General features: G+C 41.2%; 1 protein-coding gene across 2 annotated transcripts in view; it reads left to right on the plus strand.

The window, feature by feature from the left end:
* LOC135705347 (OTU domain-containing protein 7B-like) overlaps nucleotides 1-24,668 on the plus strand; it is a 118,687-nt gene extending 94,019 nt beyond the window's left edge. Inside the window, exons 6-9 of one of the 2 annotated variants that reach the window (XM_065227044.1) lie at nucleotides 12,536-15,940; nucleotides 16,001-19,776; nucleotides 20,049-20,456; nucleotides 21,267-23,468. In XM_065227044.1, the coding sequence (XP_065083116.1) occupies nucleotides 12,536-14,652 (2,117 nt within the window). In that variant the 3' untranslated portion in view covers nucleotides 14,653-15,940; nucleotides 16,001-19,776; nucleotides 20,049-20,456; nucleotides 21,267-23,468. Of the gene's footprint in view, nucleotides 1-12,535; nucleotides 15,941-16,000; nucleotides 19,777-20,048; nucleotides 20,457-21,266; nucleotides 23,469-23,917 lie in introns of those variants that run through there. The other variant, XM_065227050.1, reaches the window with a different exon arrangement.
* The last annotated feature ends 363 nt before the right edge of the window (nucleotides 24,669-25,031 follow it).

A 25,031-nucleotide genomic window follows, 5' to 3' on the forward strand; every position in this document is an offset into this window, starting at 1 on the left:
TTAGAACTCTATGAGCTCTATTGGAATTTTTCTCAGAAGTCCTCTGGAATTATTTTTAGAATGCTTCTTGACTTTTGCTCAGAACACCTTGGGACTGAAATTCCCTTAGAGTTTCAGAAGAATTTCCTCAGTATTATCCAGAAATTATTCCCGGAATGAGCTAGAAATTATCGGTACTCACTAGAAATTTTCCTTAAAATCCCTTTGGAATTTCACTCAAAATTTGATTTTCTTGGTATTCTTTTCAAAATTATCTTGGAACTATCTGCAGGATTCACTAGAAATTAATTATCAAAATTTTCTTGGAATACTCCCCAGAAATATTTTAGAACTGCCCTAAGAATTCTATATCCTTGAGGTTCTTCCCGGAATATTTTGAACTTTTTTTTTCTCAGAACACCTTGGAACTTAAATTTCCCTAAAGTTTCAGAAGAATTTCCTCTGTATTCTCCAGAAATTCTTCCCAGAATGAGCTTGAAATTATCCTCGGAATTCGCTTGAAATTTTCCTCAACATCCCTTTGGAATTTCACTCAAAATTCGCAGGATTCACTAGAAATTATTCGCAGAATATTCATGGAATCATCCCCAGAAATCTTTTCTTTTGGAACAGTCCTCAGAATTCAATACCCTTGGTTCTTCTCGGAAGTAAAGTTTAAGTTGCCCGTCCATTCACCAAAACGTTGTATTTTTTTTCAACCAGAAATGTTCAATAAAGCTTGCCCCTACATTCACCAGAACTGTGCAATTTTTACATTAGAAATTTTCAATTCTGCCCCTCCATGCAGCAGATTGTTGCAAATCTTACACCAGAAATTTTCAATACAAACTTGCCCTCAGGTTATTTTAGACCAGAAAATTAAATTGACCAGAAGGGTGTAAATTTTCCACCGTTAATAAAAATTGCTTCTACAATCTTCTGATTCGCGCAGATTTCCTTTTTCCATTTTCTACCAGACATTTTCAATATAGCTAGATTCTCCCATCATCAGAATGTTGCAGGTTTTCCGCCAAATAGAGCTTGCCCTATTTTCGGATTTTTCATCATAAATTTTCAGTAAAGTAGCTTCCCTCCAATCATCCGAATGGTGCAAATTTTACACCAGAAATTATTGTTAAAATTTGTTTCTCTATTCAGCAGAGGGATCAATTTTAAGACCAAAATTTTGCCAAAAAGCTTGCCCATCCGTTCACCAGAACGGTGTAGATTTTCCACCAGAAATTATTTTCAATAAAGCTTCATTTTAAATAAAACTTGTACCTTCACATTTTCCATACCAGTGCAAGTTTTCCACCAGAAATTTTCTGTTAATTTTATTTATCAGAGCGATGCAAATTTTTCATCAAAATTTTTCAATTAATCATGGTCCTCCATTCTGTGCACCGAAAATTTTGAGTGAAGTTTGTATCATCATGCACCTTTGTGGATGGTGCAGGTTTTCCAAATTTTCAATGAAGCTTGCATTCATCAGAATGATGCAAATTACGTAGCAGAAAAATGAATAAACCTTGCTTCTACATTAACCACAGTGTTGCGAGCTTTCCACCAGAAATTTTTAGTCAAATGTGCACCTCCAAATTTTTGGCGTGATTCAATTTTTTCCACCAGAGTTATTCATTTTGATTAGTCCCTCCATGCACCAAAACCTTGATGATATTTTTACACCAGAAATATTCAGTAAAAAACTTTTGCTTCGATTTACCACCACGAAGGTAAAATTTTTCAACCTTAAATTTACCCTTTTCTTTTAACCCTCCAAAAAATTACACCAAGATTTTTTGTATGCACCACTGTGGTGGAATTTTTTGACCAAAAAATGTCATTGAAGTTTGTCCCTTTGTGGTGCAATTTTCAGGCACCATCTCAAAGGAATTGACGCAATAAAAGGTTTTCAGTGCCCTTATATTATGAAATGAAGTTATTTTACCTTCAAATCAAGTTATCAAGAAATCAAGTTATTTTATATTCTAATTTTGAAAATTTGAAAATAAAAATCTTATTCATAAAAGAGGGGGCAAGTCCCATAATCAACAGTGAAATATAAATTATTTCACAGAAGTTTGGAGATCTACTGAAAAATTATTGAACATCAAGAAAGTTCGTAGTTCTTCAGAACAAAGCTATAGAACTTTGAAAAAAATTACAGAACTTCTGAAATAATCACAAGAATGGTCATAGATCTTCAGATAAATTTGAAGACCTTTAAGAAAGTGTGCAGATTTTTTGATACATTTTTAGAATCACAGAAATTTTAAATCTTCAGTAAAATTTGTAAAATTTTAAATCTTCAGTAAAATTTGCAGAACTTCAGGGAAGTTCGGCGATTTAAAAAAATAATTATAAGATTTCAAGGAAATTTGTACATTTTGAACGAGACATTTGTAAATTCAAGGTAGCTCAAATATTTTCAGATAAATTTTGAGAACTTTTTGTAATTTAGACGATCTTCAGGGAAATTTTCAGATCTTCAGGGTAGCCCGAGAGCCTACAGAGGAATTCATAAAACTTCAGAGAAGTTTGCAGATCTACTTAGAAATTTATTGAGCATCAAGGTTTTTTTTCGTAGATCTTGAGAATAGAACTACGGAGCTTCAGACAACTTTACAGAACTTCAAACGAGTAGATATTAAGAGAAATCTGCAGAACTGCAAGGAATAATGCAGATCTTCAAAGACATTCAGTGGTTCAGAAAGCTTCACAGTTTCAGAAAAAAATCGTAAAATTTCAGAAAAGTACTTCATTTCCCAAATCAAATCGCAGCAAAGTACGAAAGTTCAAGATTTTGCAGAGAAGTCCGTAGACCTTAAGAGAAGTCTGTAGAACGTCAGGAAGTTCGTACATTTTTAGAAAAAATTGCAAAACTTAAGCAACACTCACAGAACTTTGGAAAAGTTCGCCGATCTTTAGGAATATTTACACAACTTCAGAGAAATTCGTACATAATCAGATAAATTTTTAAAACTTCAGCGCACTTCAAATATTTTCAGATAATTTGTAAAGCTTTGGGGTTCTTTAGAGCAGAAATTTAGAACTTTATGGAAATCCAATCCTCAAAGAAATTTGCAGAACTTTAGATAAGTTCGGAGACCTACTGAGAAATTTATTGAACTTCAGGGCAGTTCGTAGTTCTTTAGAGCAGAAATTCAGTACTTCAGAAAACTTTACAGAATTTAAAAGAAATTTTAGGAACTTCAGAAAAGTTAGAACTTTATGGAAATCCAATCCTCAAAGAAATTTGCAGAACTTTAGATAAGCTCGGAGACCTACTGAGAAATTTATTGAACTTCAGGGCAGTTCGTAGCTCTTTAGAGCAGAAATTCAGTACTTCAGAAAACTTTACAGAATTTAAAAGAAATTTTAGGAACTTCAGAAAAGTTAGAACTTTATGGAAATCCAAGAATCCTCAAAGAAATTTGCAGAACTTTAGATAAGTTCGGCAACCTATTGAGAAATTTATTGAACTTCAGGGCAGTTCGTAGTTCTTTAGAGCAGAAATTCAGTACTTCAGAAAACTTTACAGAATTTAAAAGAAATTTTAGGAACTTCAGAAAAGTTAGAACTTTATGGAAATCCAGGAATCCTCAAAGAAATTTGCAGAACTTTAGATAAGTTCGGAGACCTACTGAGAAATTTATTGAACTTCAGGGCAGTTCGTAGTTCTTTAGAGCAGAAATTCAGTACTTCAGAAAACTTTACAGAATTTAAAAGAAATTTTAGGAACTTCAGAAAAGTTAGAACTTTATGGAAATCCAGGAATCCTCAAAGAAATTTGCAGAACTTTAGATAAGTTCAGAGACCTACTGAGAAATTTATTGAACTTCAGGGCAGTTCGTAGTTCTTTAGAGCAGAAATTCAGTACTTCAGAAAACTTTACAGAATTTAAAAGAAATTTTAGGAACTTCAGAAAAGTTCAGAGGGTAGATCGTAAATCTACTGACAAATCTGCAGATATTTAAATATTTTTTTAGAATTTTATTGCGGTTCTTGGATGTTAAGAGAAATTCACAGAACTTCAGGTAGTTCGCTGATCTTTAGAGATATTTGCACAACTTCAGAAAAATTAGTGGATCTTCAGAGAACTTCCTGAAATTTCCAGGAAGCTCTAAAATTTCTCGATAATCTTTCAATTCTTTGGGGAATTGTGTAGATGTTCAGAGATATTTGCAGATATTCATTGAATCATAAAAATCTACAGTGAAAATTACATTACTTTCGAGTAGTTCGTAGATTATTAAAAAATTAGTGAACATGTTGATCTTTAATGATCTTAAATCTGCAGGGATTCAGGAACTTTTTTTTAGGGAAATTTGCAGAACTTCTGAAGAACACAAGCACTTCAAAGAAATCTGTATAACTACCGAAAAATTTGCAGATCTTCAGGAAAGTTTGTTGATCTTTAAAGATATTTTACCAGAGAACAGAAGCAAGAAATAAACAGAATTGAGTTCTTAACAGAAATTTTCAGAACTCAAGGAATCATGTAGATCTATAGAGAACGTTTCCCACTAGCTTTTCGAAAGTTGGTATCGACATCCTGGCGAAGTTTTGAAATCCATTTTGATCATCATATCGCAGTTCTTGAAGGACAAGATGAGCCAGATCCATGCCGGTGTTCCTCCTGAGCAACCATTTCCTACTCCACAAAGTTCACCTTTTCCTTCTCACTTTACTTAAAATAATAAAAGCAAATACGCCTGCCGAAGCAAGAGCAATTTTCCGGTAATTTATGATGGAAGTATTTACTTTTGATTCCTGATACAGAAATCTCGCTAAGCTCAAGAATGTCTACAACTTTGTTTCAGACGTCATTCCAATCAAAAGTGACGTTTTCGCACTACAATTTTTTGAAAAATTACAAACGCCATTTTGAGAAAAATATTTCATCCAAAATGGCCTATTTTTTGTAAATAATTGGTCTTGTATCTGTCCGCTCACGGACACTTGGAACAGTGTGGCGATCCTTGGCTGGAAGGATCCCAGCAGATTGGCCAACTTCTCCGTCAGGAAAAATGCCACGACAGGAACGATAGCGACAGCGATAGCGAAAGCGAAAATCCAACTCTTTTTGAGCCTTGACAAAGGCTATTTGATTCGGCTTGTGAGAGAGAGAACAATCTAAAAGGACGACAATTTTTATTCTTTGTTGTTTCCAATACAGTTGTTTTAATACTAATCCTCTCCGCGCGAGAGGCGACTGGTTAAATACTCTATTCTTCTTCTTTTTTTTTATTCAATTTGTGCTGCCATGTTTTTCCCTCTGTGTCGGGAACCAATCAGCACGTCGCTTGTTCGATGATCATTCGTTCGATGCTGTTGGTGTTTCCTTGCTCAAGCCAAGCCAGAGGCATCACCAGGAATATATCAAAGCTTGTTTATAGTAGGGTTTGGGGTTAAAATGACACAAATGATGTTAGTTTGTGGAAGACCGATTTTCCCGCGGTCGGCTCGGGGTTAGTAGGATGTCATATGGATTAGGAAAGCGGTTAGGATGATTAACAAAATAATAACACAACTACTAACAGAACAATAAATCATTACATTCGCTCTGAGTGCGAACATTCTCCCCCCGGGCGAAGAAGGGTTTGGATGACAATAGGTTCAACGGGCAGGGGGGCTAGCTTCGAGATGGGACGACGAAGTACTCCATTACTGGTTTGGACATCTGCGACCCTAACAACGGAATCAGCTCCTGGAAACACATCAACAATGCGACCCAGTTTCCACGATTGGGGTGGAAGATTTTCATCTTTTAACAAAACAATCATTCCAGGCTCAATGTTCTTGGATCTTTTCGTCCACTTTAATCTAGTTTGGAGAGTGTTCAAGTATTCACGAGACCATCTTCTCCAGAAATCATCACGCAGGCGTTGAACGAGTTGCCAACGGGATAAACGGTTAATGTTCGTATCTTCCAGTGTTGGTTCTGGAATAGCGATAAGTTCACGACCAATAAGGAAGTGACCGGGTGTAATAGCTTCCAGTTCATTTGGATCTGAAGAAAATGGGAATAGGGGCCGCGAATTAAGAATTGCCTCGATCTGTGTTAGTACTGTGTAATATTCCTCGAATGTCAAGGAAGCATCACGGAGAACCTTTTTAAGATGGGTCTTGGTACTTTTTACCCCGGCTTCCCATAACCCTCCAAAGTTGGGGGCTCGAGGAGGAATAAAAGTCCATTTTATTTCACGAACCTGGCAAAACTCGTTTAACTTTCCGTGCAACTGATCACTCTTGAACAGTAAAAACAAATCACGCAGATCCGATTTTGCCCCAACAAAATTAGATCCGTTGTCTGAGAAAACTTCATCAACGAGACCGCGTCGGGAAACAAACCGATGGAGTGCTGCTATAAACGCTGAAGCAGACAAATCCGAAACCAATTCAAGATGGATAGCCTTTGTAGTCATACACACAAATAGACAAATGTAAGCCTTCACAAGAGTAGACTTTCTACCTCCTTGGCGAATGAAGACAGGGCCAGCAAAATCAACTCCCGATTTGGAGAACGGTGGAGCAGGGACGACTCGAACCTCTGGCAAATCACCCATGACCGGTTGCAACAATCTGGGACTGTTGCGGAAACAAGTTACGCAAGTTCGGATTACTTTCTTAACAACAGATCGAGCATTCAAAAGCCAGAATCTTTGACGGGTTAGAGCGATAAGACCGGAAGGACCAATGTGCAACATTTCTTTATGCATAGCTCTAAGCATTGATTCGACGATTGGATTTTTATCTGGAAGTATGATTTGGTGTTTCGCTTCGTAAGACAGGTGGGCATGGCGCAATCTTCCTCCTACTCTCAAGATATCGTCTTTCAGAATGACATTTAAACTGCCAAGACGACGCAAGGGTTCACCTAACTCTAGACGAGTTATTTCGTTAGAAAACTCGGTTTTTTGAACGTATTTTACAATAACATTCATTGATTTACGCATCTCTTGTACTGTGAGATACTTCGATGTTATTCGATGAGACTTAGGGGACCTCGCATTCGCAACGAACCTATGAACATATCCAATTACTCGTTGTAATTTTCGGAAAGAACTGAAAGCAGTCATTACAGGAAGAATATCTGGAATAACCACAGCGGCAGAAGTAGTAGCTGGTTTCAATTCCGGAAGTTTATCATCGGGCATTGGTTCGGGCTCATCAATCTGATAACCATTACTTCGCAAAAAAAGTGGTCCGTACCACCAGAGATCATTCGAAGCAAGTAATTGAGGAGATTGTCCACGACTTACAACATCAGCAGGGTTTTCATCAGATTGGATGTAATTCCACTTAGCATCGGTGGAATGTTCAACAATTTCTGCAACTCGATTGCGAACGAATGGGTTTAATTGAGCTAGAGGTTTTTTCAACCACGCAAGAACGATCTGACTGTCCGACCAAAAATTAATTGACTGGAATTCCATTTTAACAGCCGGAACAACTTTAACAAACAGTCGAGTAAGCAATAATGCAGCACACAGTTCAGATCGAGGAATGGTTAATCCTTTGATAGGGGTAATTTTGGATTTGCTACAGACGAGCGAAATCTTTACTCCATCGTGGGTAACAGCACGGATGTATAAGCAAGCCCCATAAGCATAACTGGACGCATCTGCAAAACCATGAACCTCGTAGTAAATTGCATCGGAAGCACCAAAATATCTTGGTATTTTGATTTGGTGCATGTAATTCAAATTGTCACGAAACGTGGCCCAAGTTTGGAGCCATTTACCATCCAAAAGGTCATCCCAGTTGAGTTTGCTGATCCAAATTTGCTGCATCAACACCTTTGCAATTACGACAACAGGCGAAACAAGACCAAGTGGATCAAATATTTTCGCGATCTGAGAGAGAACGTTACGTTTGGTTGGTGGTGAATTGGCAAGATTAGGAAGTTCGAAATGGAAACGGTAGACGTCTTCTGATGGATCCCAAAGGAGTCCAAGGGTTTTGATAGCTTGGTTGATATCTGCATCTTCGAACATTAAAAACTTCTCTCTGTCTTTCTCTGGGACCGATTCCAAAATAGCCGGGTGATTCGAACACCACTTATGTATGGGAAATCCGCCACGACTAAGTAGTTCTGTAAGCTCGACGCGACATTGAATAGCCTTTTCTATGGTTTCAGCCCCTGACAAGACATCGTCAACATAAAAATCTTCTACAACAATTCTTGCAGCGATAGGAAAATAATCACCTTCATCGACAGCGAGCTGCTGAAGAGCCCTTGTGGCTAAGAACGGTGCCGAGGAAGTACCGTACGTCACAGTCGTAAGTTCCAAAACCTGCAATGGATCGTTGGGATTTTCCCTCCAGAATATACGAAGCAACGGCGTATGGATCCTGTCAACTCCTATCTGTCGATACATTTTGCTGACATCAGCGGAAAAGGCATATGGATGCTTACGGAAACGCAGATTAATCGAAAAGATATCGTCCTGAATCACCGGTCCGATCATCAAAGAATCATTCAGAGAGGGTCCATTACTCTTCGATGAAGCATCAAACACCACTCTTAACTTCGTCGACGAGCTCGTAGGTTTCAACACCGCATGGTGAGGAAGATAATGTTTGAGAAGATTTGGAGGATCTTGAGACTCATCGACCTGAACACAATGATTAAGATTTTTATACTCATTAATAAAATCCACATACTGCCTTTTCAGCTCAGGATTTTTCTGGAACCGTTGTTCCAACATGTAAAATCGACGAAGAGCAATCGTGCGGTTATTTTCCATCTGATGGACAGAATATTTCAGGGGCAGTTGAACAATATATCGACCATCCTGGTTTCGGCGGGTGGTGGAGCAGAAAATTGCTTCGCACCGCTGTTCCTCACTAGTAAGAGGATTACAAGAATCTACAGATTCAACTGACCAAAATTTCTCCATGGATTCAGCAAGACTTTGTAGGCCAACAGTGTAACAATGTTGTTCGACTCGTGAAGAACCAACATCTTCGATGGAACCAGCAACAACCCATCCCAAACGGGTTTCTTGAAGGATTGGGAGATCATGACCAATCTTGTACTGCCCCGGCATCAACAGTTTAAAAAACAGTTGAATTCCTATAAGCAAGTCGATTTCTCCCGGTGTATGGAAATCTGGATCTGCCAGTGGGATACCAGGAGAGAGTTTCCAATGATTGATATTGATAGGTATGGATGGCATTAAACCTGCAACCTTGTCTGTAATTAGACACTGCAGTTGTCCACGAAAATCCGAATAACACGAACGAATTTCAAGGTTAACCATCTCGGAGATGGAAGATCGTTGACCATTTGCTCCGACAACCTCAACGTTAGTAGAGAAGCGGGGCAAATTCAACGACTCAATCAGACTATTTGAGACTAGATGTGCTTGTGAACCGCAATCCAAAAATGCTCGGCAAGGAATTAGCCTTCCATTCACATCCATCACCTGAATCTTAGCTGTCATCAGTAAACTGTTACACAAACGCGGGGATTGTTTCAACGAACAAGACACTGCATTGGTGGATTGCGATTCTTCAGAGACAGACTGGGAATTCAATTTTGGAACGGCTCCCTTCGAGGCGAACGACGACTCAGACTGGGAAGCGGACGATGAAGTGGGTTTCAAAGTGGACTGAGACACATGTTTATCAGGGTGAAGAAGAGTATGATGTCTACCCTGACATTTGGCACAAGTATGTGGAGAAGGGCATGCACTACATAGATGGCCTACCCTTAGGCAATTGAAACAAGCTTTGATATCTCTTACCTTGGCTTGGCGCTGAGCGATGTCCAACGAACGGAAAGTCTCACACCGGAAGCTCGGATGAGCACCGGTTCCACATAGTTCACAGGTTTGCTCCCTTTTCGTTAAAGCGAAGGTCTTGGCTGACGTATTCTTCGACGTGTTCACAGGATTCTTGGCGGGCGGCGACGACTTTGAGTTGATAACTGGCTTGACCAATGATGATTCCCAACGTTCCAAAACAGCGCAGCGCTTCTGCAGGAAATCTACAGTTTCCTTGTACTTCGGCAATTCCTTATGTGGGATGGAAGATTCCCACTGCAGCCTCGTGTCCTTATCCAAAGCACCAGCTATCAAGTTGACAACGATCCGTTCTGAAACTCCCAGCATCTCTTCTTTCATCAGGCTAAGTCCATCGACGTGTCGGGTGACGTCGTCAATAAGTTCCCTCAGGTCCTTGGCGTTTTCACGGTTTAATGTGTTCAAGTTCAGAAGGCCGTTGACATGAATGTCAACAATCACTCGTTTATTCTCGAAGCGTTCTTCGAGCACTTTCCACGCATGAACGTAATTATTTTCACTCAGCGTTCGGGAATCAATGATTCCAGCAGCTGCACCGACCAATGCTCTGTCGAGATGATATAGCTTTATCGCATCCGAGTCGGCAGACGTCCGCATGACATCAAGAAACATGGCCTTGAAGCGTGGCCAGTTCTCAGGTTTACCGTCGAAGGTTGGAATAGGTGCCTTCAACGGTTGCTGCTGCACAATAATGCGAGGGGTTTGGTCTGAACGTTGAATCGAAAGTGGAATTTGAGATGCATCTTCGGTGACGGCCAAAGACTGCATAAGAGTTTCCAGCAACACGCAGGCGTCGGTGTGCTGGATTTCGAATGCTTCATATATTCGATCTTGTTCCTCCATGCCTTCGTCAGAGCACAGCACCATGATTTGATGGTGAAAATCACGATACTCGTTGAAGTAGAGGTCCAACTTTCGGGAGTATACCGCCAGCATCGCCATGTTGGGTATGACGGCACCAGCTCCTGATGCTTCCTCCACAGCTTTGCGTATCCGGGTGACTTGCGCCTTTGCTTGGCCACGCAAAGAAACCAATGTTTTCATATCTGCTATGTCGGGTTTAGGTTTCTTCCTAGCTGGTGAAGGATCGACAGGCATTGTTACACTCGCGCACGATATACTCCGAGGGAAAAAATCGGACTTCACTCACAAGTTAATTGATTATTCTAGGTACACTCGCGCGCGACTTACGTACGGTAGAAAATAATCGGACTGTAACTTAACATTCACAATTCACCTCAGCAAGCCACAGAAAATCCAGTCGATTTTCGTAACGGTATCAGCAGGCTCAGGAACAGCTGTGCGACCCCTCGCACAGCAGGGAACAGGAATGAACGTGTTCGGACACGTGCAGAAACCAGAAGCGACGCACCGGATTTTAGTTTTTCAATTTAGAATACTCGGCGACGTGACTTCACTCGCATTACGTTTCACTCGCGAATACTTCGGGAAAAAAACTTCTCTTCTCCAACAAGCCTCGAAAATTCTAAATTCAACTCGGTCGGCTATCTTGTCGCTATCAACTGGAACGGCAGTGCGACTCTCGCAAAGCAAATACTGGAGCAAACGTGTTTGGACACGTTCGAAAAGACGCGCAAACGGTGCGGGAGTAGATGTTCGCAATCGGTTGATCTACGACACATCTGTTGTTGCGGCTGCAACACTGGAGGGTGGATCTCTCAGATCCGGTTCGAAGGACCATAAAATGTCCGCTCACGGACACTTGGAACAGTGTGGCGATCCTTGGCTGGAAGGATCCCAGCAGATTGGCCAACTTCTCCGTCAGGAAAAATGCCACGACAGGAACGATAGCGACAGCGATAGCGAAAGCGAAAATCCAACTCTTTTTGAGCCTTGACAAAGGCTATTTGATTCGGCTTGTGAGAGAGAGAACAATCTAAAAGGACGACAATTTTTATTCTTTGTTGTTTCCAATACAGTTGTTTTAATACTAATCCTCTCCGCGCGAGAGGCGACTGGTTAAATACTCTATTCTTCTTCTTTTTCTTTATTCAATTTGTGCTGCCATGTTTTTCCCTCTGTGTCGGGAACCAATCAGCACGTCGCTTGTTCGATGATCATTCGTTCGATGCTGTTGGTGTTTCCTTGCTCAAGCCAAGCCAGAGGCATCACCAGGAATATATCAAAGCTTGTTTATAGTAGGGTTTGGGGTTAAAATGACACAAATGATGTTAGTTTGTGGAAGACCGATTTTCCCGCGGTCGGCTCGGGGTTAGTAGGATGTCATATGGATTAGGAAAGCGGTTAGGATGATTAACAAAATAATAACACAACTACTAACAGAACAATAAATCATTACATTCGCTCTGAGTGCGAACAGTATCGTTATTCCTACATCATTAAAATGACTATGCTCCACGCTTAGAACAACGCCCGTTGAATGTTGAAACGACGCGACTTCGTAGAATCGACTTATGTTGTGTTAAACAACATGCATCAGCACGTCTTATCGCGGAAAAATTAAACACATGAATCCCACTCCCCCTGGTTACGAAACGTAAAAGCGATTCTGCGTCATCATCAAAAAGCACTATGGCCGTTAACACTTTCGCCGCCTAGTCTGTGACTAGTTCATTGTTTACCATGGAGCAGTTGAGTTCGGAATTTCTTGGCTTGACTGGGTTAACCTTACAACGTTTTAAATTTGCCCGTAAATCCCTAAGTCCATTATCAAAACTGAAGACCACTCAAATTCACGTTTGCTTCCTTCCCCCCCCCAACAGGTGACGGCAACTGCCTGCTGCATGCGGCTTCCCTCGGCATGTGGGGTTTCCACGATCGTCGGCTAACGCTGCGCCGGACGTTACACGACATTCTCTCGAAGGAGGAATTCCGGGACGCTCTCTACCGGCGGTGGCGCTTCCAGCAGACCCGTGTCAACAAGCAGGCCGGTTTCGTGTTCTGTGAAACCGAGTGGGCCAAGGAGTGGGAGGAGATTGTTGCGATTGCTTCGCCGGAACCACGGCGAAACTCGAAGAGTGTTTCTCGAAGGCGATCACTGCTGATGGAGAAGAGCTTCGACGGGGGATCGTCGACGGGCGCTGACGATGAGATTGCTACCTATGAGAGCTTGGAGGAGATCCATGTGCTGGCGTTGGCACATATTTTGAGACGGACGATCATCGTCGTGTCGGATGTGTTCCTGCGGGATATGAACGGGGAAGCGTTCAGTCCGATTCCGTTCGGTGGAGTTTATTTGCCGTTTGAAGTGCCGTCGAATGAGTGCCATAGAGCGCCGCTACTGTTGGCCTACGATATGGCACACTTTTCAGCGCTGGTAGCGATGGAGACGGCGGGAGATTTTCCGCCGGCATTGATTCCTCTGGTGGATGCCAGTAATCAGCTGTTGCCGATTCAATTTTGCATCGATCCGGGAGTAGATTTCGACTGGAGGGAGTACGATGGAAGTGACGGGAATTGGGTGCTGACGGATCGAGAGCACGTTGCACTGCTGAAGGAGTATCTGGATATTGTGTACGCACCGGCGGCAGACAGTCCAGATGATGAGATATATGACGACTACTCGGACGAGGAGTACGAAAAAAAGATTGCCGATGGGGAAATTGTGTTTTCGGACGAGAACCATAATAACGGAACGAACAATCCCAATCTGGCAGCGATGACGGCGTCGAATCAGTCACTACCGCCATTTCCGCCGAGTTCGAGTGGGACATCCAGTGGAAAAAGTAAGGCAGCAAAACAGCTGCAAAGCGTAGCGAAGCAGTTTGGAAGCATCGGAAAAAGTATGAGCAAGAAGCTGAAGAAGAATATCGGGTCCATCACGAGGATCGGTAGCAAAAGTGGGCAGCACAAGAAGTCAAGCATTTCGTCGGATAAGTCTGCCCGGGGGGATTGTCCCAAGTTTCGAATTCTGTGCGCCACGCTGAAAGCCAGACGACACGAGTATCAGGAGGAGATGATCAAAAACTATCTGGAATGTGCTCAGGAGCGGTTTCTGGAAATTGAGAGAGTACGGGAGCGGAAAGAGCTGGACAAGTTCAGTAAATTCGTGGACGCAGGTCAAGACACGTGTGATTACGGCAGTACGGACAACGGAACGGACTTGATGAATTGCATCAATGCCGGTTGTCTGAACTATGGAACCGTTGCCACCAGTTACATGTGCTTGGAGTGCTACGAAACCCAGCGGAAGCGCGAATCTCAATCCTGCAACCCGAACGACTTTATGCCACGTTATGGAACGGGTAAGTCTAAGTTCTACACCCAAGCTGACATGGAAAGTCACGACCGCATCCAGCGGTTACCCTCCGTACGGCGACTGAATGAGCTCGATCAAACCCTGTACCTATCCCGGTCGACGTTCTACAATGACAAACGAGTAATCGGCAGCAGTGCTGCGATACCTTCTTCCAACTATCGACACGGATTCAGCCCCACGGAACGCTCGACGACGGTACCTAGCAAAGCCGCCACCTCCAACAGCAGCAGTCACTCGCCCGACTATTCCAACTGTGCCAAACAGGCGTCGGCCGTGTCGGGTGGAATCGTCGCGACGGTTTACTCGCCCGGCAGTACGATCCTAAACCGAACGTCGTCGTCGGGAATGTGCGTGTCGCTTCCGCCGCCGGTGGCCAGTCCGGTTCCGCAGCACCCGTCATCTTCGACGCCGTCATCGTCCGGGATGTCATCGTCGTCGTCGTCTGGTTCCAATGCGTCGGATTCAGCGCTCCGACAGCAGCAGCAGCAGCAATCTTCCGGAGTGATAACCAGTAGTCATTATGGGAAAAATCAAATGTGCCGAACCGAGGGGTGCAAGTTCTACGGTAGCATCAATACCAATTTCTACTGTTCCAAGTGCTGCCAGGAGTACAACATCTAAGGGGGGACGACGGACACGACGACGAGCTCGGTGAACCGTGTGTAAATATAGTCTGTGAAAACACATGAGGTAAGAGAGTTGTTATTCTTCTATACATTTATACACGAAATGCAAACAAACAAACAAACAAACAGAAAGTCACGCATATTGCTGAAATTATATTATCATACCATACCGCATATATGCAAAAAGGACGAATATTTTCGTTTTCAAATCACTATCGATTAACACTGCTGATGATTTCACTGTTGAGCTCTACTGTAGACCGAAATGGAGATAGAGGAATGTTAATAGTAGTAGGAAGTTGTTGAGGTCTGATGTTTGGCATGGTTCACATTTCACATATTTCATTTTCCGGATAATTTTCTCCAGCAGAAGAACAATAAAAACACAACACATATAGACGACGTGTGAATCATGCCCGATCGATCAGCTGCTGTTCAGTAGGATGAGGAAAGATTTAAAAACTGGTTGACTATATTGTGTGATACTATGGTATATCCCTGTGAGACGATAGAGGCTGAATCGTTACGCGTGTTAAGCAGCGAATGTTAGTAAATGCTGACTGTTTAAAGGCAGTTTAGAATGTTTCTGTTGAATTTCACAATGTTACAGCTTTATTTATCTGGATACGAGTGGCAACGTGGAGCACAGATCGATTGAACGGGGTTTATTAGTGTTTTCTTCTTCCATTTTTGTGTTTTATTTTTTAGGGCCATGCATTAATTATGTCAAGCCAAATTGAGGAAAAATTTACCCAATCTCCTCCCTTTTGTCGCGTTTTTCCTATACCTAATGCATTGCTTTTCACAAAATCTAACAGGCCTCTTTGGAGCGTAACATAAGGTATGCATCACTGCTTTATGTTTTAGTTAAATTTTTCATGATATAAAATTTATTAAAGATGTGAAGTGAATTTGTTGGACTCCATTATATCCACAGACATAATTGTTTAGCTTCTACTTGTCGAGACCATTCCGAAAACTGCCACTGCAAACCAGAAGTCGCCATTTTGGAATCACGACTACCATCTTGGATGTCTAATTAGCACCGGACATCGAATTTTGGTTTCTATTCATCGAGACCGTTCCGTAAATACCCATACTGTAGGGTTTTGGAAGCATTTCCGTCCCGTAGATACCCATTTGTAGGATTTGCGAGGTATTTTCTAACATCGGAAGTCGCCATCATGGATTCATGTTTACCATTTCAGATTCCAGAATAGCATCAGACAATGAATGTTGGTTTCTACTCTTTCGCAAACAAGAAGTCGCTATTTAGGATTTACGTATGTTCCGAATTTTGGTTTCTATTTGTCGAGGCCGTTTCGTAGATACCCATATTGTAGGTCCACCATTTTGGATTCCAAAATTGTACCGGACATCGAATTTCGGCTTCTACTCGTTGAGCCTCTTCGGCAGATACCCATATTTTAGGGTTTCCGAGGCTTTTTAGCTCCTACTCGTTAAGACCGGTATTTTCGCAAAGCAGAAGTCGCCATTTTGGATTCCCGTCTGCGATCTTGCATGCCGAAATAGCAACGGACATCGAATTTTGGTTTCTATTCGTTCACTATTTTGGATTCCAAAATTGCACCAGATTTTGGTTTCTACTCATTGAGCCGGTAGATAACCATATTGTAAGGGTCTCGAGGCATTTTCGCAAACCGAAGTTACCATCTTGGATTCAGGTTTGCCATTTTGGATGCCAACGTTGCACCGGACATCGATTTTTAGGTTCCACTCGTTGAGACCGTTCCGCAAACTCCCACAGGTGCATTTTCGTAAACCAGAAGTCCCCATTTTGGATTCACGTTTGCTTTCTTGAATATCTAAGTATCACAGGACATCTAATTTTGGTTTCATCTTTTCACGCATCGGAAGTCGCCATCATTGATTAAAAAATTGCACCAGACAATCAATGTTAGTTTCTACTCTTTCGCAAACAAGGTGTCACCATTTTGGATTCGCGTCTGCCATCTTGGATTCCCAATTAGCACAGGACATCGAATTTTGGTTTCTATTCGTCGAGACCGTTCCGTAGATTGTAGGTCCACCATTTTGTTTGCCAAAATGGCGCCGGACATCGAATATTGGTTTCTACTCGTTGAGCCCGTTTATTGTTTATTGTTCCTATACACCAACAGGCTGGTTGTAGCCCCATAGCTACCCATATTGTAAGGTTCTCGAGGCATTTTCGTAAACCGGAAGTTGCCATCTTGGAGATTCAGGTCCGCCATTTTGGATGCCAAAATTGCATCGGACATCGATATTTAGCTTCTACTCGTCGAGACCGTGCCGCAAACTCCCACTGGGGAATTTTCGCAAATTTGGATTCTGCCATATTGAATGCCTAATTAGCACCGGACATCAAATTTTGGTTTCTATTCATCGAGACCGTTCCGTAGCTACCCATATTGTAGGGTTTGCGAAGCATTCCCATTCCGTAGATACCCATTTGTAGGATTTGCGAGGTATTTTTACGCATCGGAAGTCGCCATCATGGATTATCGGTCACCATTTTGGATTCTAAAATTGCACCGAACATCGATTATCAGTTTCTACTCATTTGAAGGATTTTCGAAGCATTTGGATTCAGGTTTGCCATTTTGGATACCGTTCCGTAGATACCCATTTGGTGCAATTTCGAGGCATTTTTGCCATCTTGGATTCAGTTTTGCCATTTTAGATGCCAAAATTTCACCGGACATGGATTTTTGGCTTCTACTCGTTGAGCCCATTCCGTAGATATTCATCATATTGTAGGGTTTCCGAGACATTTTCGCAAACCAGAAGTCGCCATCTTGGATTCAGGTTCGCCATATTTGATACCAAAAGTGAACAGGATGTTGATTTTAGGCTTCTACTCGTCGAGCCCATTTTGTAGATATCCATATTGTAGGGTTTTCGAGGCATTTTCGTTAACCAGAAGTCGCCATCTTGGATTCATGTTCGCCATATTGGATACCAAAAGTGAACCGCAGGTAGATTTTTGGGTTCTACTCGTCGAGCCTATTTCGTAGATATCCATATAGTAGGGTTTCCGAGACATTTTCGCTAACCAGAAGTCGCCATCTTGGATTCAGGTTCGCCATATTGGATGCTAAAAGTGAACCGGATGTAGATTTTTGGGTTCTACTCGTCGAGCCTATTTCGTAGATATCCATATTGTAGGGTTTCCGAGACATTTTCGTTAACCAGAAGTCGCCATCTTGGATTCAGGTTTGCCATATTGGATACCAAAAGTGAACCGGATGTAGATTTTTGGCTTCCTCTCGTCGAGCCCATTCCGTAGATTTCCATGTTGTAGGGTTTAGTGACATTTTCGTTAACCAGAAGTCGCCATCTTGGATCCAGGTTCACCATATTGGATACAAAAAGTGAACCGGATGTAGATTTTTGGCTTCTTCTCGTCGAGCCCATTCTTTAGATATCTATATTGTAGGGTTTTCGAGGCATTTTCGCTAACCAGAAGTCGTCATCTTGGTTTCAGGTTCACCATTTTGGATGCCAAAAGTTAACCGTATGTAGTTTTTTGGCTTCTACTCGTCGATTCCATTCCGTAGATATCCATATTGTAGGGTTTCCGAGACGTTTTTGCTAACCAGAAGTCGCCATCTTGGATTCAGGTTCGCCATATTGGATACCAAAAGTGAACCGAATGTAGATTTTTGGCTTCTACTCGTCGAGCCCATTCCGTAGATATCCATATTGTAGGGTTTTCGAGACATTTTCGCTAACCAGAAGTCGCCATCTTGGATTCAGGTTCGCCATATTGGATACCAAAAGTGAACCGGATGTAGATTTTTGGCTTCTACTCGTCGAGCCTATTTCGTAGATATCCATATTGTAGGGTTTTCGAGACATTTTCGCTAACCAGAAGTCGCCATCTTGGATTCAGGTTCGCCATATTGGATACCAAAAGTGAACTGGATATAGATTTTTGGGTTCTACTCGTCGAGTCCATTTCGTAGATATCCATATTGTAGGGTTTCCGAGACATTTTCGTTAACCAGAAGTCGCCATCTTGGATTCAGGTTCGCCATATTGGATGCCAAAAGTGAACCGGATGTAAATTTTTGGATTCTACTCGTCGAGCCTATTTCGTAGATATCCATATTGTAGGGTTTCCGAGACATTTTCGTTAACCAGAAGTCGCCATCTTGGATTCAGGTTCGCCATATTGGATACCAAAAGTGAACCGGATGTAGATTTTTGGCTTCTACTCGTCGAGCCTATTTCGTAGATATCCATATTGTAGGGTTTTCGAGACATTTTCGCTAACCAGAAGTCGCCATCTTGGATTCAGGTTCGCCATATTGGATGCCAAAAGTGAACCGGATGTAAATTTTTGGATTCTACTCGTCGAGCCTATTTCGTAGATATCCATATTGTAGGGTTTCCGAGACATTTTCGTTAACCAGAAGTCGCTATCTTGGATCCAGGTTCACCATATTGGATGCCAAAAGTGAACCGCATGTAGTTTTTTGGCTTCTACTCGTCGATTCCATTCCGTAGATATCCATATTGTAGGGTTTTCGAGACATTTTCGCTAACAGGAAGTCGCCATCTTGGATTCAGGTTCGCCATATTGGATACCAAAAGTGAACCGGATGTAGATTTTAGGCTTCTACTCGTCGAGCCCATTCCGTAGATATCCATATTGTAGGGTTTTCGAGACATTTTCGCTAACTAGAAGTCGCCATCTTGGATTCAGGTTCGCCATATTGGATACCAAAAGTGAACTGGATATAGATTTTTGGGTTCTACTCGTCGAGTCCATTTCGTAGATATCCATATTGTAGGGTTTCCGAGACATTTTCGTTAACCAGAAGTCGCCATCTTGGATTCAGGTTCGCCATATTGGATGCCAAAAGTGAACCGGATGTAGATTTTTGGCTTCTACACGTCGAGCCCATTCCGTAGATATCCATATTGTAGGGTTTTCGAGACATTTTCGCTAACCAGAAGTCGCCATCTTGGATTCAGGTTCGCCATATTGGATACCAAAAGTGAACCGGATGTAGATTTTTGGCTTCTACTCGTCGAGCCTATTTCGTAGATATCCATATTGTAGGGTTTTCGAGACATTTTCGCTAACCAGAAGTCGCCATCTTGGATTCAGGTTCGCCATATTGGATGCCAAAAGTGAACCGGATGTAAATTTTTGGATTCTACTCGTCGAGCCTATTTCGTAGATATCCATATTGTAGGGTTTCCGAGACATTTTCGTTAACCAGAAGTCGCTATCTTGGATCCAGGTTCACCATATTGGATGCCAAAAGTGAACCGCATGTAGTTTTTTGGCTTCTACTCGTCGATTCCATTCCGTAGATATCCATATTGTAGGGTTTTCGAGACATTTTCGCTAACAGGAAGTCGCCATCTTGGATTCAGGTTCGCCATATTGGATACCAAAAGTGAACCGGATGTAGATTTTAGGCTTCTACTCGTCGAGCCCATTCCGTAGATATCCATATTGTAGGGTTTTCGAGACATTTTCGCTAACTAGAAGTCGCCATCTTGGATTCAGGTTCGCCATATTGGATACCAAAAGTGAACCGGATGTAGATTTTAGGCTTCTACTCGTCGAGCCCATTCCGTAGATATCCATATTGTAGGGTTTTCGAGGCATTTTCGCTAACAGGAAGTCGCCATCTTGGATTCAGGTTCGCCATATTGGATACCAAAAGTGAACTGGATATAGATTTTTGGGTTCTACTCGTCGAGTCCATTTCGTAGATATCCATATTGTAGGGTTTCCGAGACATTTTCGTTAACCAGAAGTCGCCATCTTGGATTCAGGTTCGCCATATTGGATGCCAAAAGTGAACCGGATGTATATTTTTGGCTTCTACTCGTCGAGCCCATTCCGTAGATATCCATATTGTAGGGTTTCCGAGACATTTTCGCTAACTAGCCATCTTGGATTCAGGTTCGCCATATTGGATACCAAAAGTGAACCGGATGTAGATTTTAGGCTTCTACTCGTCGATTCCATTCCGTAGATATCCATATTGTAGGGTTTTCGAGACATTTTCGCTAACTAGAAGTCGCCATCTTGGATTCAGGTTCGCCATATTGGATACCAAAAGTGAACCGGATGTAGATTTTAGGCTTCTACTCGTCGAGCCCATTCCGTAGATATCCATATTGTAGGGTTTTCGAGACATTTTCGCTAACTAGAAGTCGCCATCTTGGATTCAGGTTCGCCATATTGGATACCAAAAGTGAACCGGATGTAGATTTTAGGCTTCTACTCGTCGATTCCATTCCGTAGATATCCATATTGTAGGGTTTTCGAGACATTTTCGCTAACCAGAAGTCGCCATCTTGGATTCAGGTTCGCCATATTGGATACCAAAAGTGAACCGGATGTAGATTTTAGGCTTCTACTCGTCGAGCCCATTCCGTAGATATCCATATTGTAGGGTTTTCGAGACATTTTCGCTAACTAGAAGTCGCCATCTTGGATTCAGGTTCGCCATATTGGATACCAAAAGTGAACCGGATGTAGATTTTAGGCTTCTACTCGTCGAGCCCATTCCGTAGATATCCATATTGTAGGGTTTTCGAGGCATTTTCGCTAACAGGAAGTCGCCATCTTGGATTCAGGTTCGCCATATTGGATACCAAAAGTGAACTGGATATAGATTTTTGGGTTCTACTCGTCGAGTCCATTTCGTAGATATCCATATTGTAGGGTTTCCGAGACATTTTCGTTAACCAGAAGTCGCCATCTTGGATTCAGGTTCGCCATATTGGATGCCAAAAGTGAATCGGATGTATATTTTTGGCTTCTACTCGTCGAGCCCATTCCGTAGATATCCATATTGTAGGGTTTTCGAGACATTTTCGCTAACCAGAAGTCGCCATCTTTGATTCATGTTCGCCATATTGGATATCAAAAGTGAACTGGATGTAGATTTTTTGTCTGCTACTCGTCAGACCCGTTCGTTATGTTGTATGATTTCTTGGGTATTTCGACACACCGTAAGTCATAGTAAATTTCACCGGACATCATGTTTTACTCGTCGATCCCGTTCCTCGGATACCCATTTGTAGGATTTCCGAAGCATTTCTGTGCAATGGAATGCGCCATCTTGGATTCCGATCTGTCGGTTTTTGATACCAAAATATGATAAATTTCGTGAATATTTCGGAGTGTTCTGTAGAGAATTTCTGGACCGTTCAAGGGACCAAAGAGATTCTCAAATTTGAGAGGAATTCTGAAACGAACTCTACGAAGGGATTATTCTAAAGGAAATAGTTGAGACCATTTTAAAGAAATCCTGTATAGAGTTCTGAGCAAATACAGACACATTTTGAAGACTTCGATCGCAGAAACAAATTCAAGATCCTGGAAAAATTCTACTGTCTTAGTAATTAACCATTTAACACAGTGCTTTAATTCGACTCAATCGCATTCGGTTTAATGCTTGATATAAATGTATATCGCATATCCAGGAAAATAACCAAAATTCCGGGAAAAACCGGGAAATTGATGGTGCTCTTCAAAACTCGAATAAGGACATCCCGGTCTTGGTACGTAAGCTAAGCAAAAATTGATGAAATATTTTTAAGCATTCTGTCACTCTCCACCAGGCTTAAGCTTTATTCACACTAAAAAAATAAAAATAAATAGAAGAATATGTTCATCAACCAAATCGAATTTTTATTTATTTTTTTAACATGAATTTGTAGTGACTTTTTATCTCAGTGTATTTTGTCTTAAAGTTCGTTTAAGCCCCTACAACTTCTTAGACGTCGTTTTCGTCGAATTAGTCGTTTTCAGGCTATGATTTTTTTTTAGAAAAAAAAAATCAGGATGCTTAATACGCCCTTTTAAAAGCTTAGTGCTGAAAAGTGGTCATATTTTAATGCAAAATGTGATCTTGAGTAGCAACCAACACATATGCAATGTTTCATTCAAATCGGGAAGTGTCGCTCAAGGACATCATTTACCCCCTAACGATAATAGGTAAAGAGGTGGCGTAATTTTCCCTAACTGACTTATTCAGTTTGTAAATAACGTACAAAATTACGATATTCATAGAATACCTAGTGCCTAGGTTACACACTTTTCCACACTCGACTTGTTTAGCGTTTTTCCTTGTATTTGTTTTTGATTTCTTCCGATATCAATACACTGAAAACGAATCTTACTCAGAGAGTGAGTCACCTTTACTTATTCGTATGGAGAAATTTTTTAAAAGCGTAGGTCACTCATGCGCTGAATGACCTACGCTTTTAGAAATTTCTCCATACGAATGGGTAAAAGTGACTCACTCTCTGAGTCAGTTTCGTTTTCAGTGTATCTAATTGAGCATTTAAACGATTAATTTCCCCGTTCGATCTGTCTTCGCCGCCTGTCCACACTGTAGAAAATAGCAACGTTAATTATGATTAACCGACTCGACGGTTTTCAGCGAAGTGCGTGTAGTGACCGCAAACAGAAACGAGAAACTCAAACGATTACTGGTTTCAACTATTGAAAACAAATCTACTGAAGTAGTGTTTACCCTTCACTATACTTTTTATCCCAGTGTACTAGCAGAACGGATATTGTTCGATATGATACGCTTCCGCAGCGCTAGGGTTATTTCCCCGTAATCGGCTTTCTTTTCCAAATTACTAATTATCGAGAGGAAAGAGAGAACGAGAAAGAAAGTGAGATGTACACATATCGTGAGCAGAATACAAAACAAAACATAACGAAAACGCTTCAACGCTTGATATAAACCGAGGATCGAATAAAACTAATAAAGCGGAATCAGTATACCAAAAAGAAACTAAAGTTAAAGATTAAAAACAAAATGACATTCAAGAAAGAAGTGTGAGGAGGTAAATCGAGAGTGAATCGGGAAACAATACAATATCGAATTAGGTGAATGGCGAGCCAAAGTGATGGAAAGGAGGAAAACTGGAATAATTATGATTTTTAAGTGTGCCTTTTAGTTTTTAGTTTTTCATGTGAAGTAGTAAAGTAGCGTAAGTCAACAAGGCAAATGAGAGATGATCGATACACACTAATAGAAGAACCACCCCATGCCAAAAAGAATTCGAGACGAAGAGGAAATTGTTTCATTATTTTTTTTTTAATTTTGATTTCATTTGCATTTTCATTTAAATAAAAAAAAAGAAAGTATGATTCGAAACCAAAAATTAACAATACATTTTCGCACCCACGATTTGTACTTATGCGGTAGCAGCGAATCACCTTGTCATATTTGTCATCCTAGTCGAGGAATTATTTTTATTTTCAGAAGCTCTGTACAATACTGCAGCATCACAAACGCATACACTCACAGCGAACGACAGAGAAGCTCTAATCTAATCAATAATAAACTGCTAGAATTAACCGGAAAACCTTAAGTTTGAAACTCTTCATCTTCCCTCGTCACAAATTAACCAATAGAGAACGAGAATTAACACAAACATACGAAAAATAAAATACATTTGTTACAGAAGCATACACTCACATCCACACAGAGACACAGATATAATCTAAAAGGACAGTTCTATTTAAGCCAATATTACCATTGAAACTAAGGTGAGAGCAAACGCCGGAGGCGGACGCCAAGCATGAATCCAGCTGTTCGGAAACTGTATTGGGTGCTCACACAAAAGAACTAATATTTGTTTGTGCCACTTCCAAGGTTACTGAGAAAAGCCGTGCGCTCTATGCATTAGAAACCGATCATTAACAGAAACAGATAACAAACCAGAGAAACGAAGCGAATGCGAAAGAGGTGAAAGCGAACACTGGAATGCGTGGGAGAAAGCGAGTAGGAAAGTAGAAACAGAAAACGTAAATTATACATACAGACACACACAAACCTATATTTATTCGTATTCGAGAGAAAAACAGAAACCAAGAGGACAAGAGAGATTTAGTGTGTAAGTGAGAAGGGAAAAGAAATAGACAGGAAGTTACGTGCAACCTTGTTGAAGCGAACTACAACCAAAAATAAAAGCGATGATTGCGATGACGATGTGATATTGACGAAATGTGAATGCTGTTGGGTGTTGGTGCTTTTCTTCATCCGAACAATCCTTTTTTGCTCTGATTAGGTCGACTTAGCGTCGTGTTTTGATGACAGAGTGAGGTTATGTTTTTTTTTCAGGAAACAACAGAGAACGTGTAGACTAGAAATCATCCAAATGACAATTGTATAAATATATCTAAATAGGATACTTAATTTGGCATACAAACGTTTGGCATTGTTTTTTTTTTGTAGGATTTCGTCTTTCGGCAACATATTGGGGTGCAATTTCAAAAAACCAAAATTGTCCGCATTACGAAAAGTGGTCAGGTTTTAACCACATATAACTGTCAATAGCGGATGTATTTTAATTCTAAACAAGCCAATCGATTAG

Source organism: Ochlerotatus camptorhynchus, unplaced genomic scaffold (assembly GCF_037179485.1).
Source record: "Ochlerotatus camptorhynchus isolate MF236.1 unplaced genomic scaffold, CSIRO-AGI_Acam_v1.1 ptg000022l, whole genome shotgun sequence".
In the NCBI taxonomy this organism is placed as follows: domain Eukaryota; kingdom Metazoa; phylum Arthropoda; class Insecta; order Diptera; family Culicidae; genus Ochlerotatus; species Ochlerotatus camptorhynchus.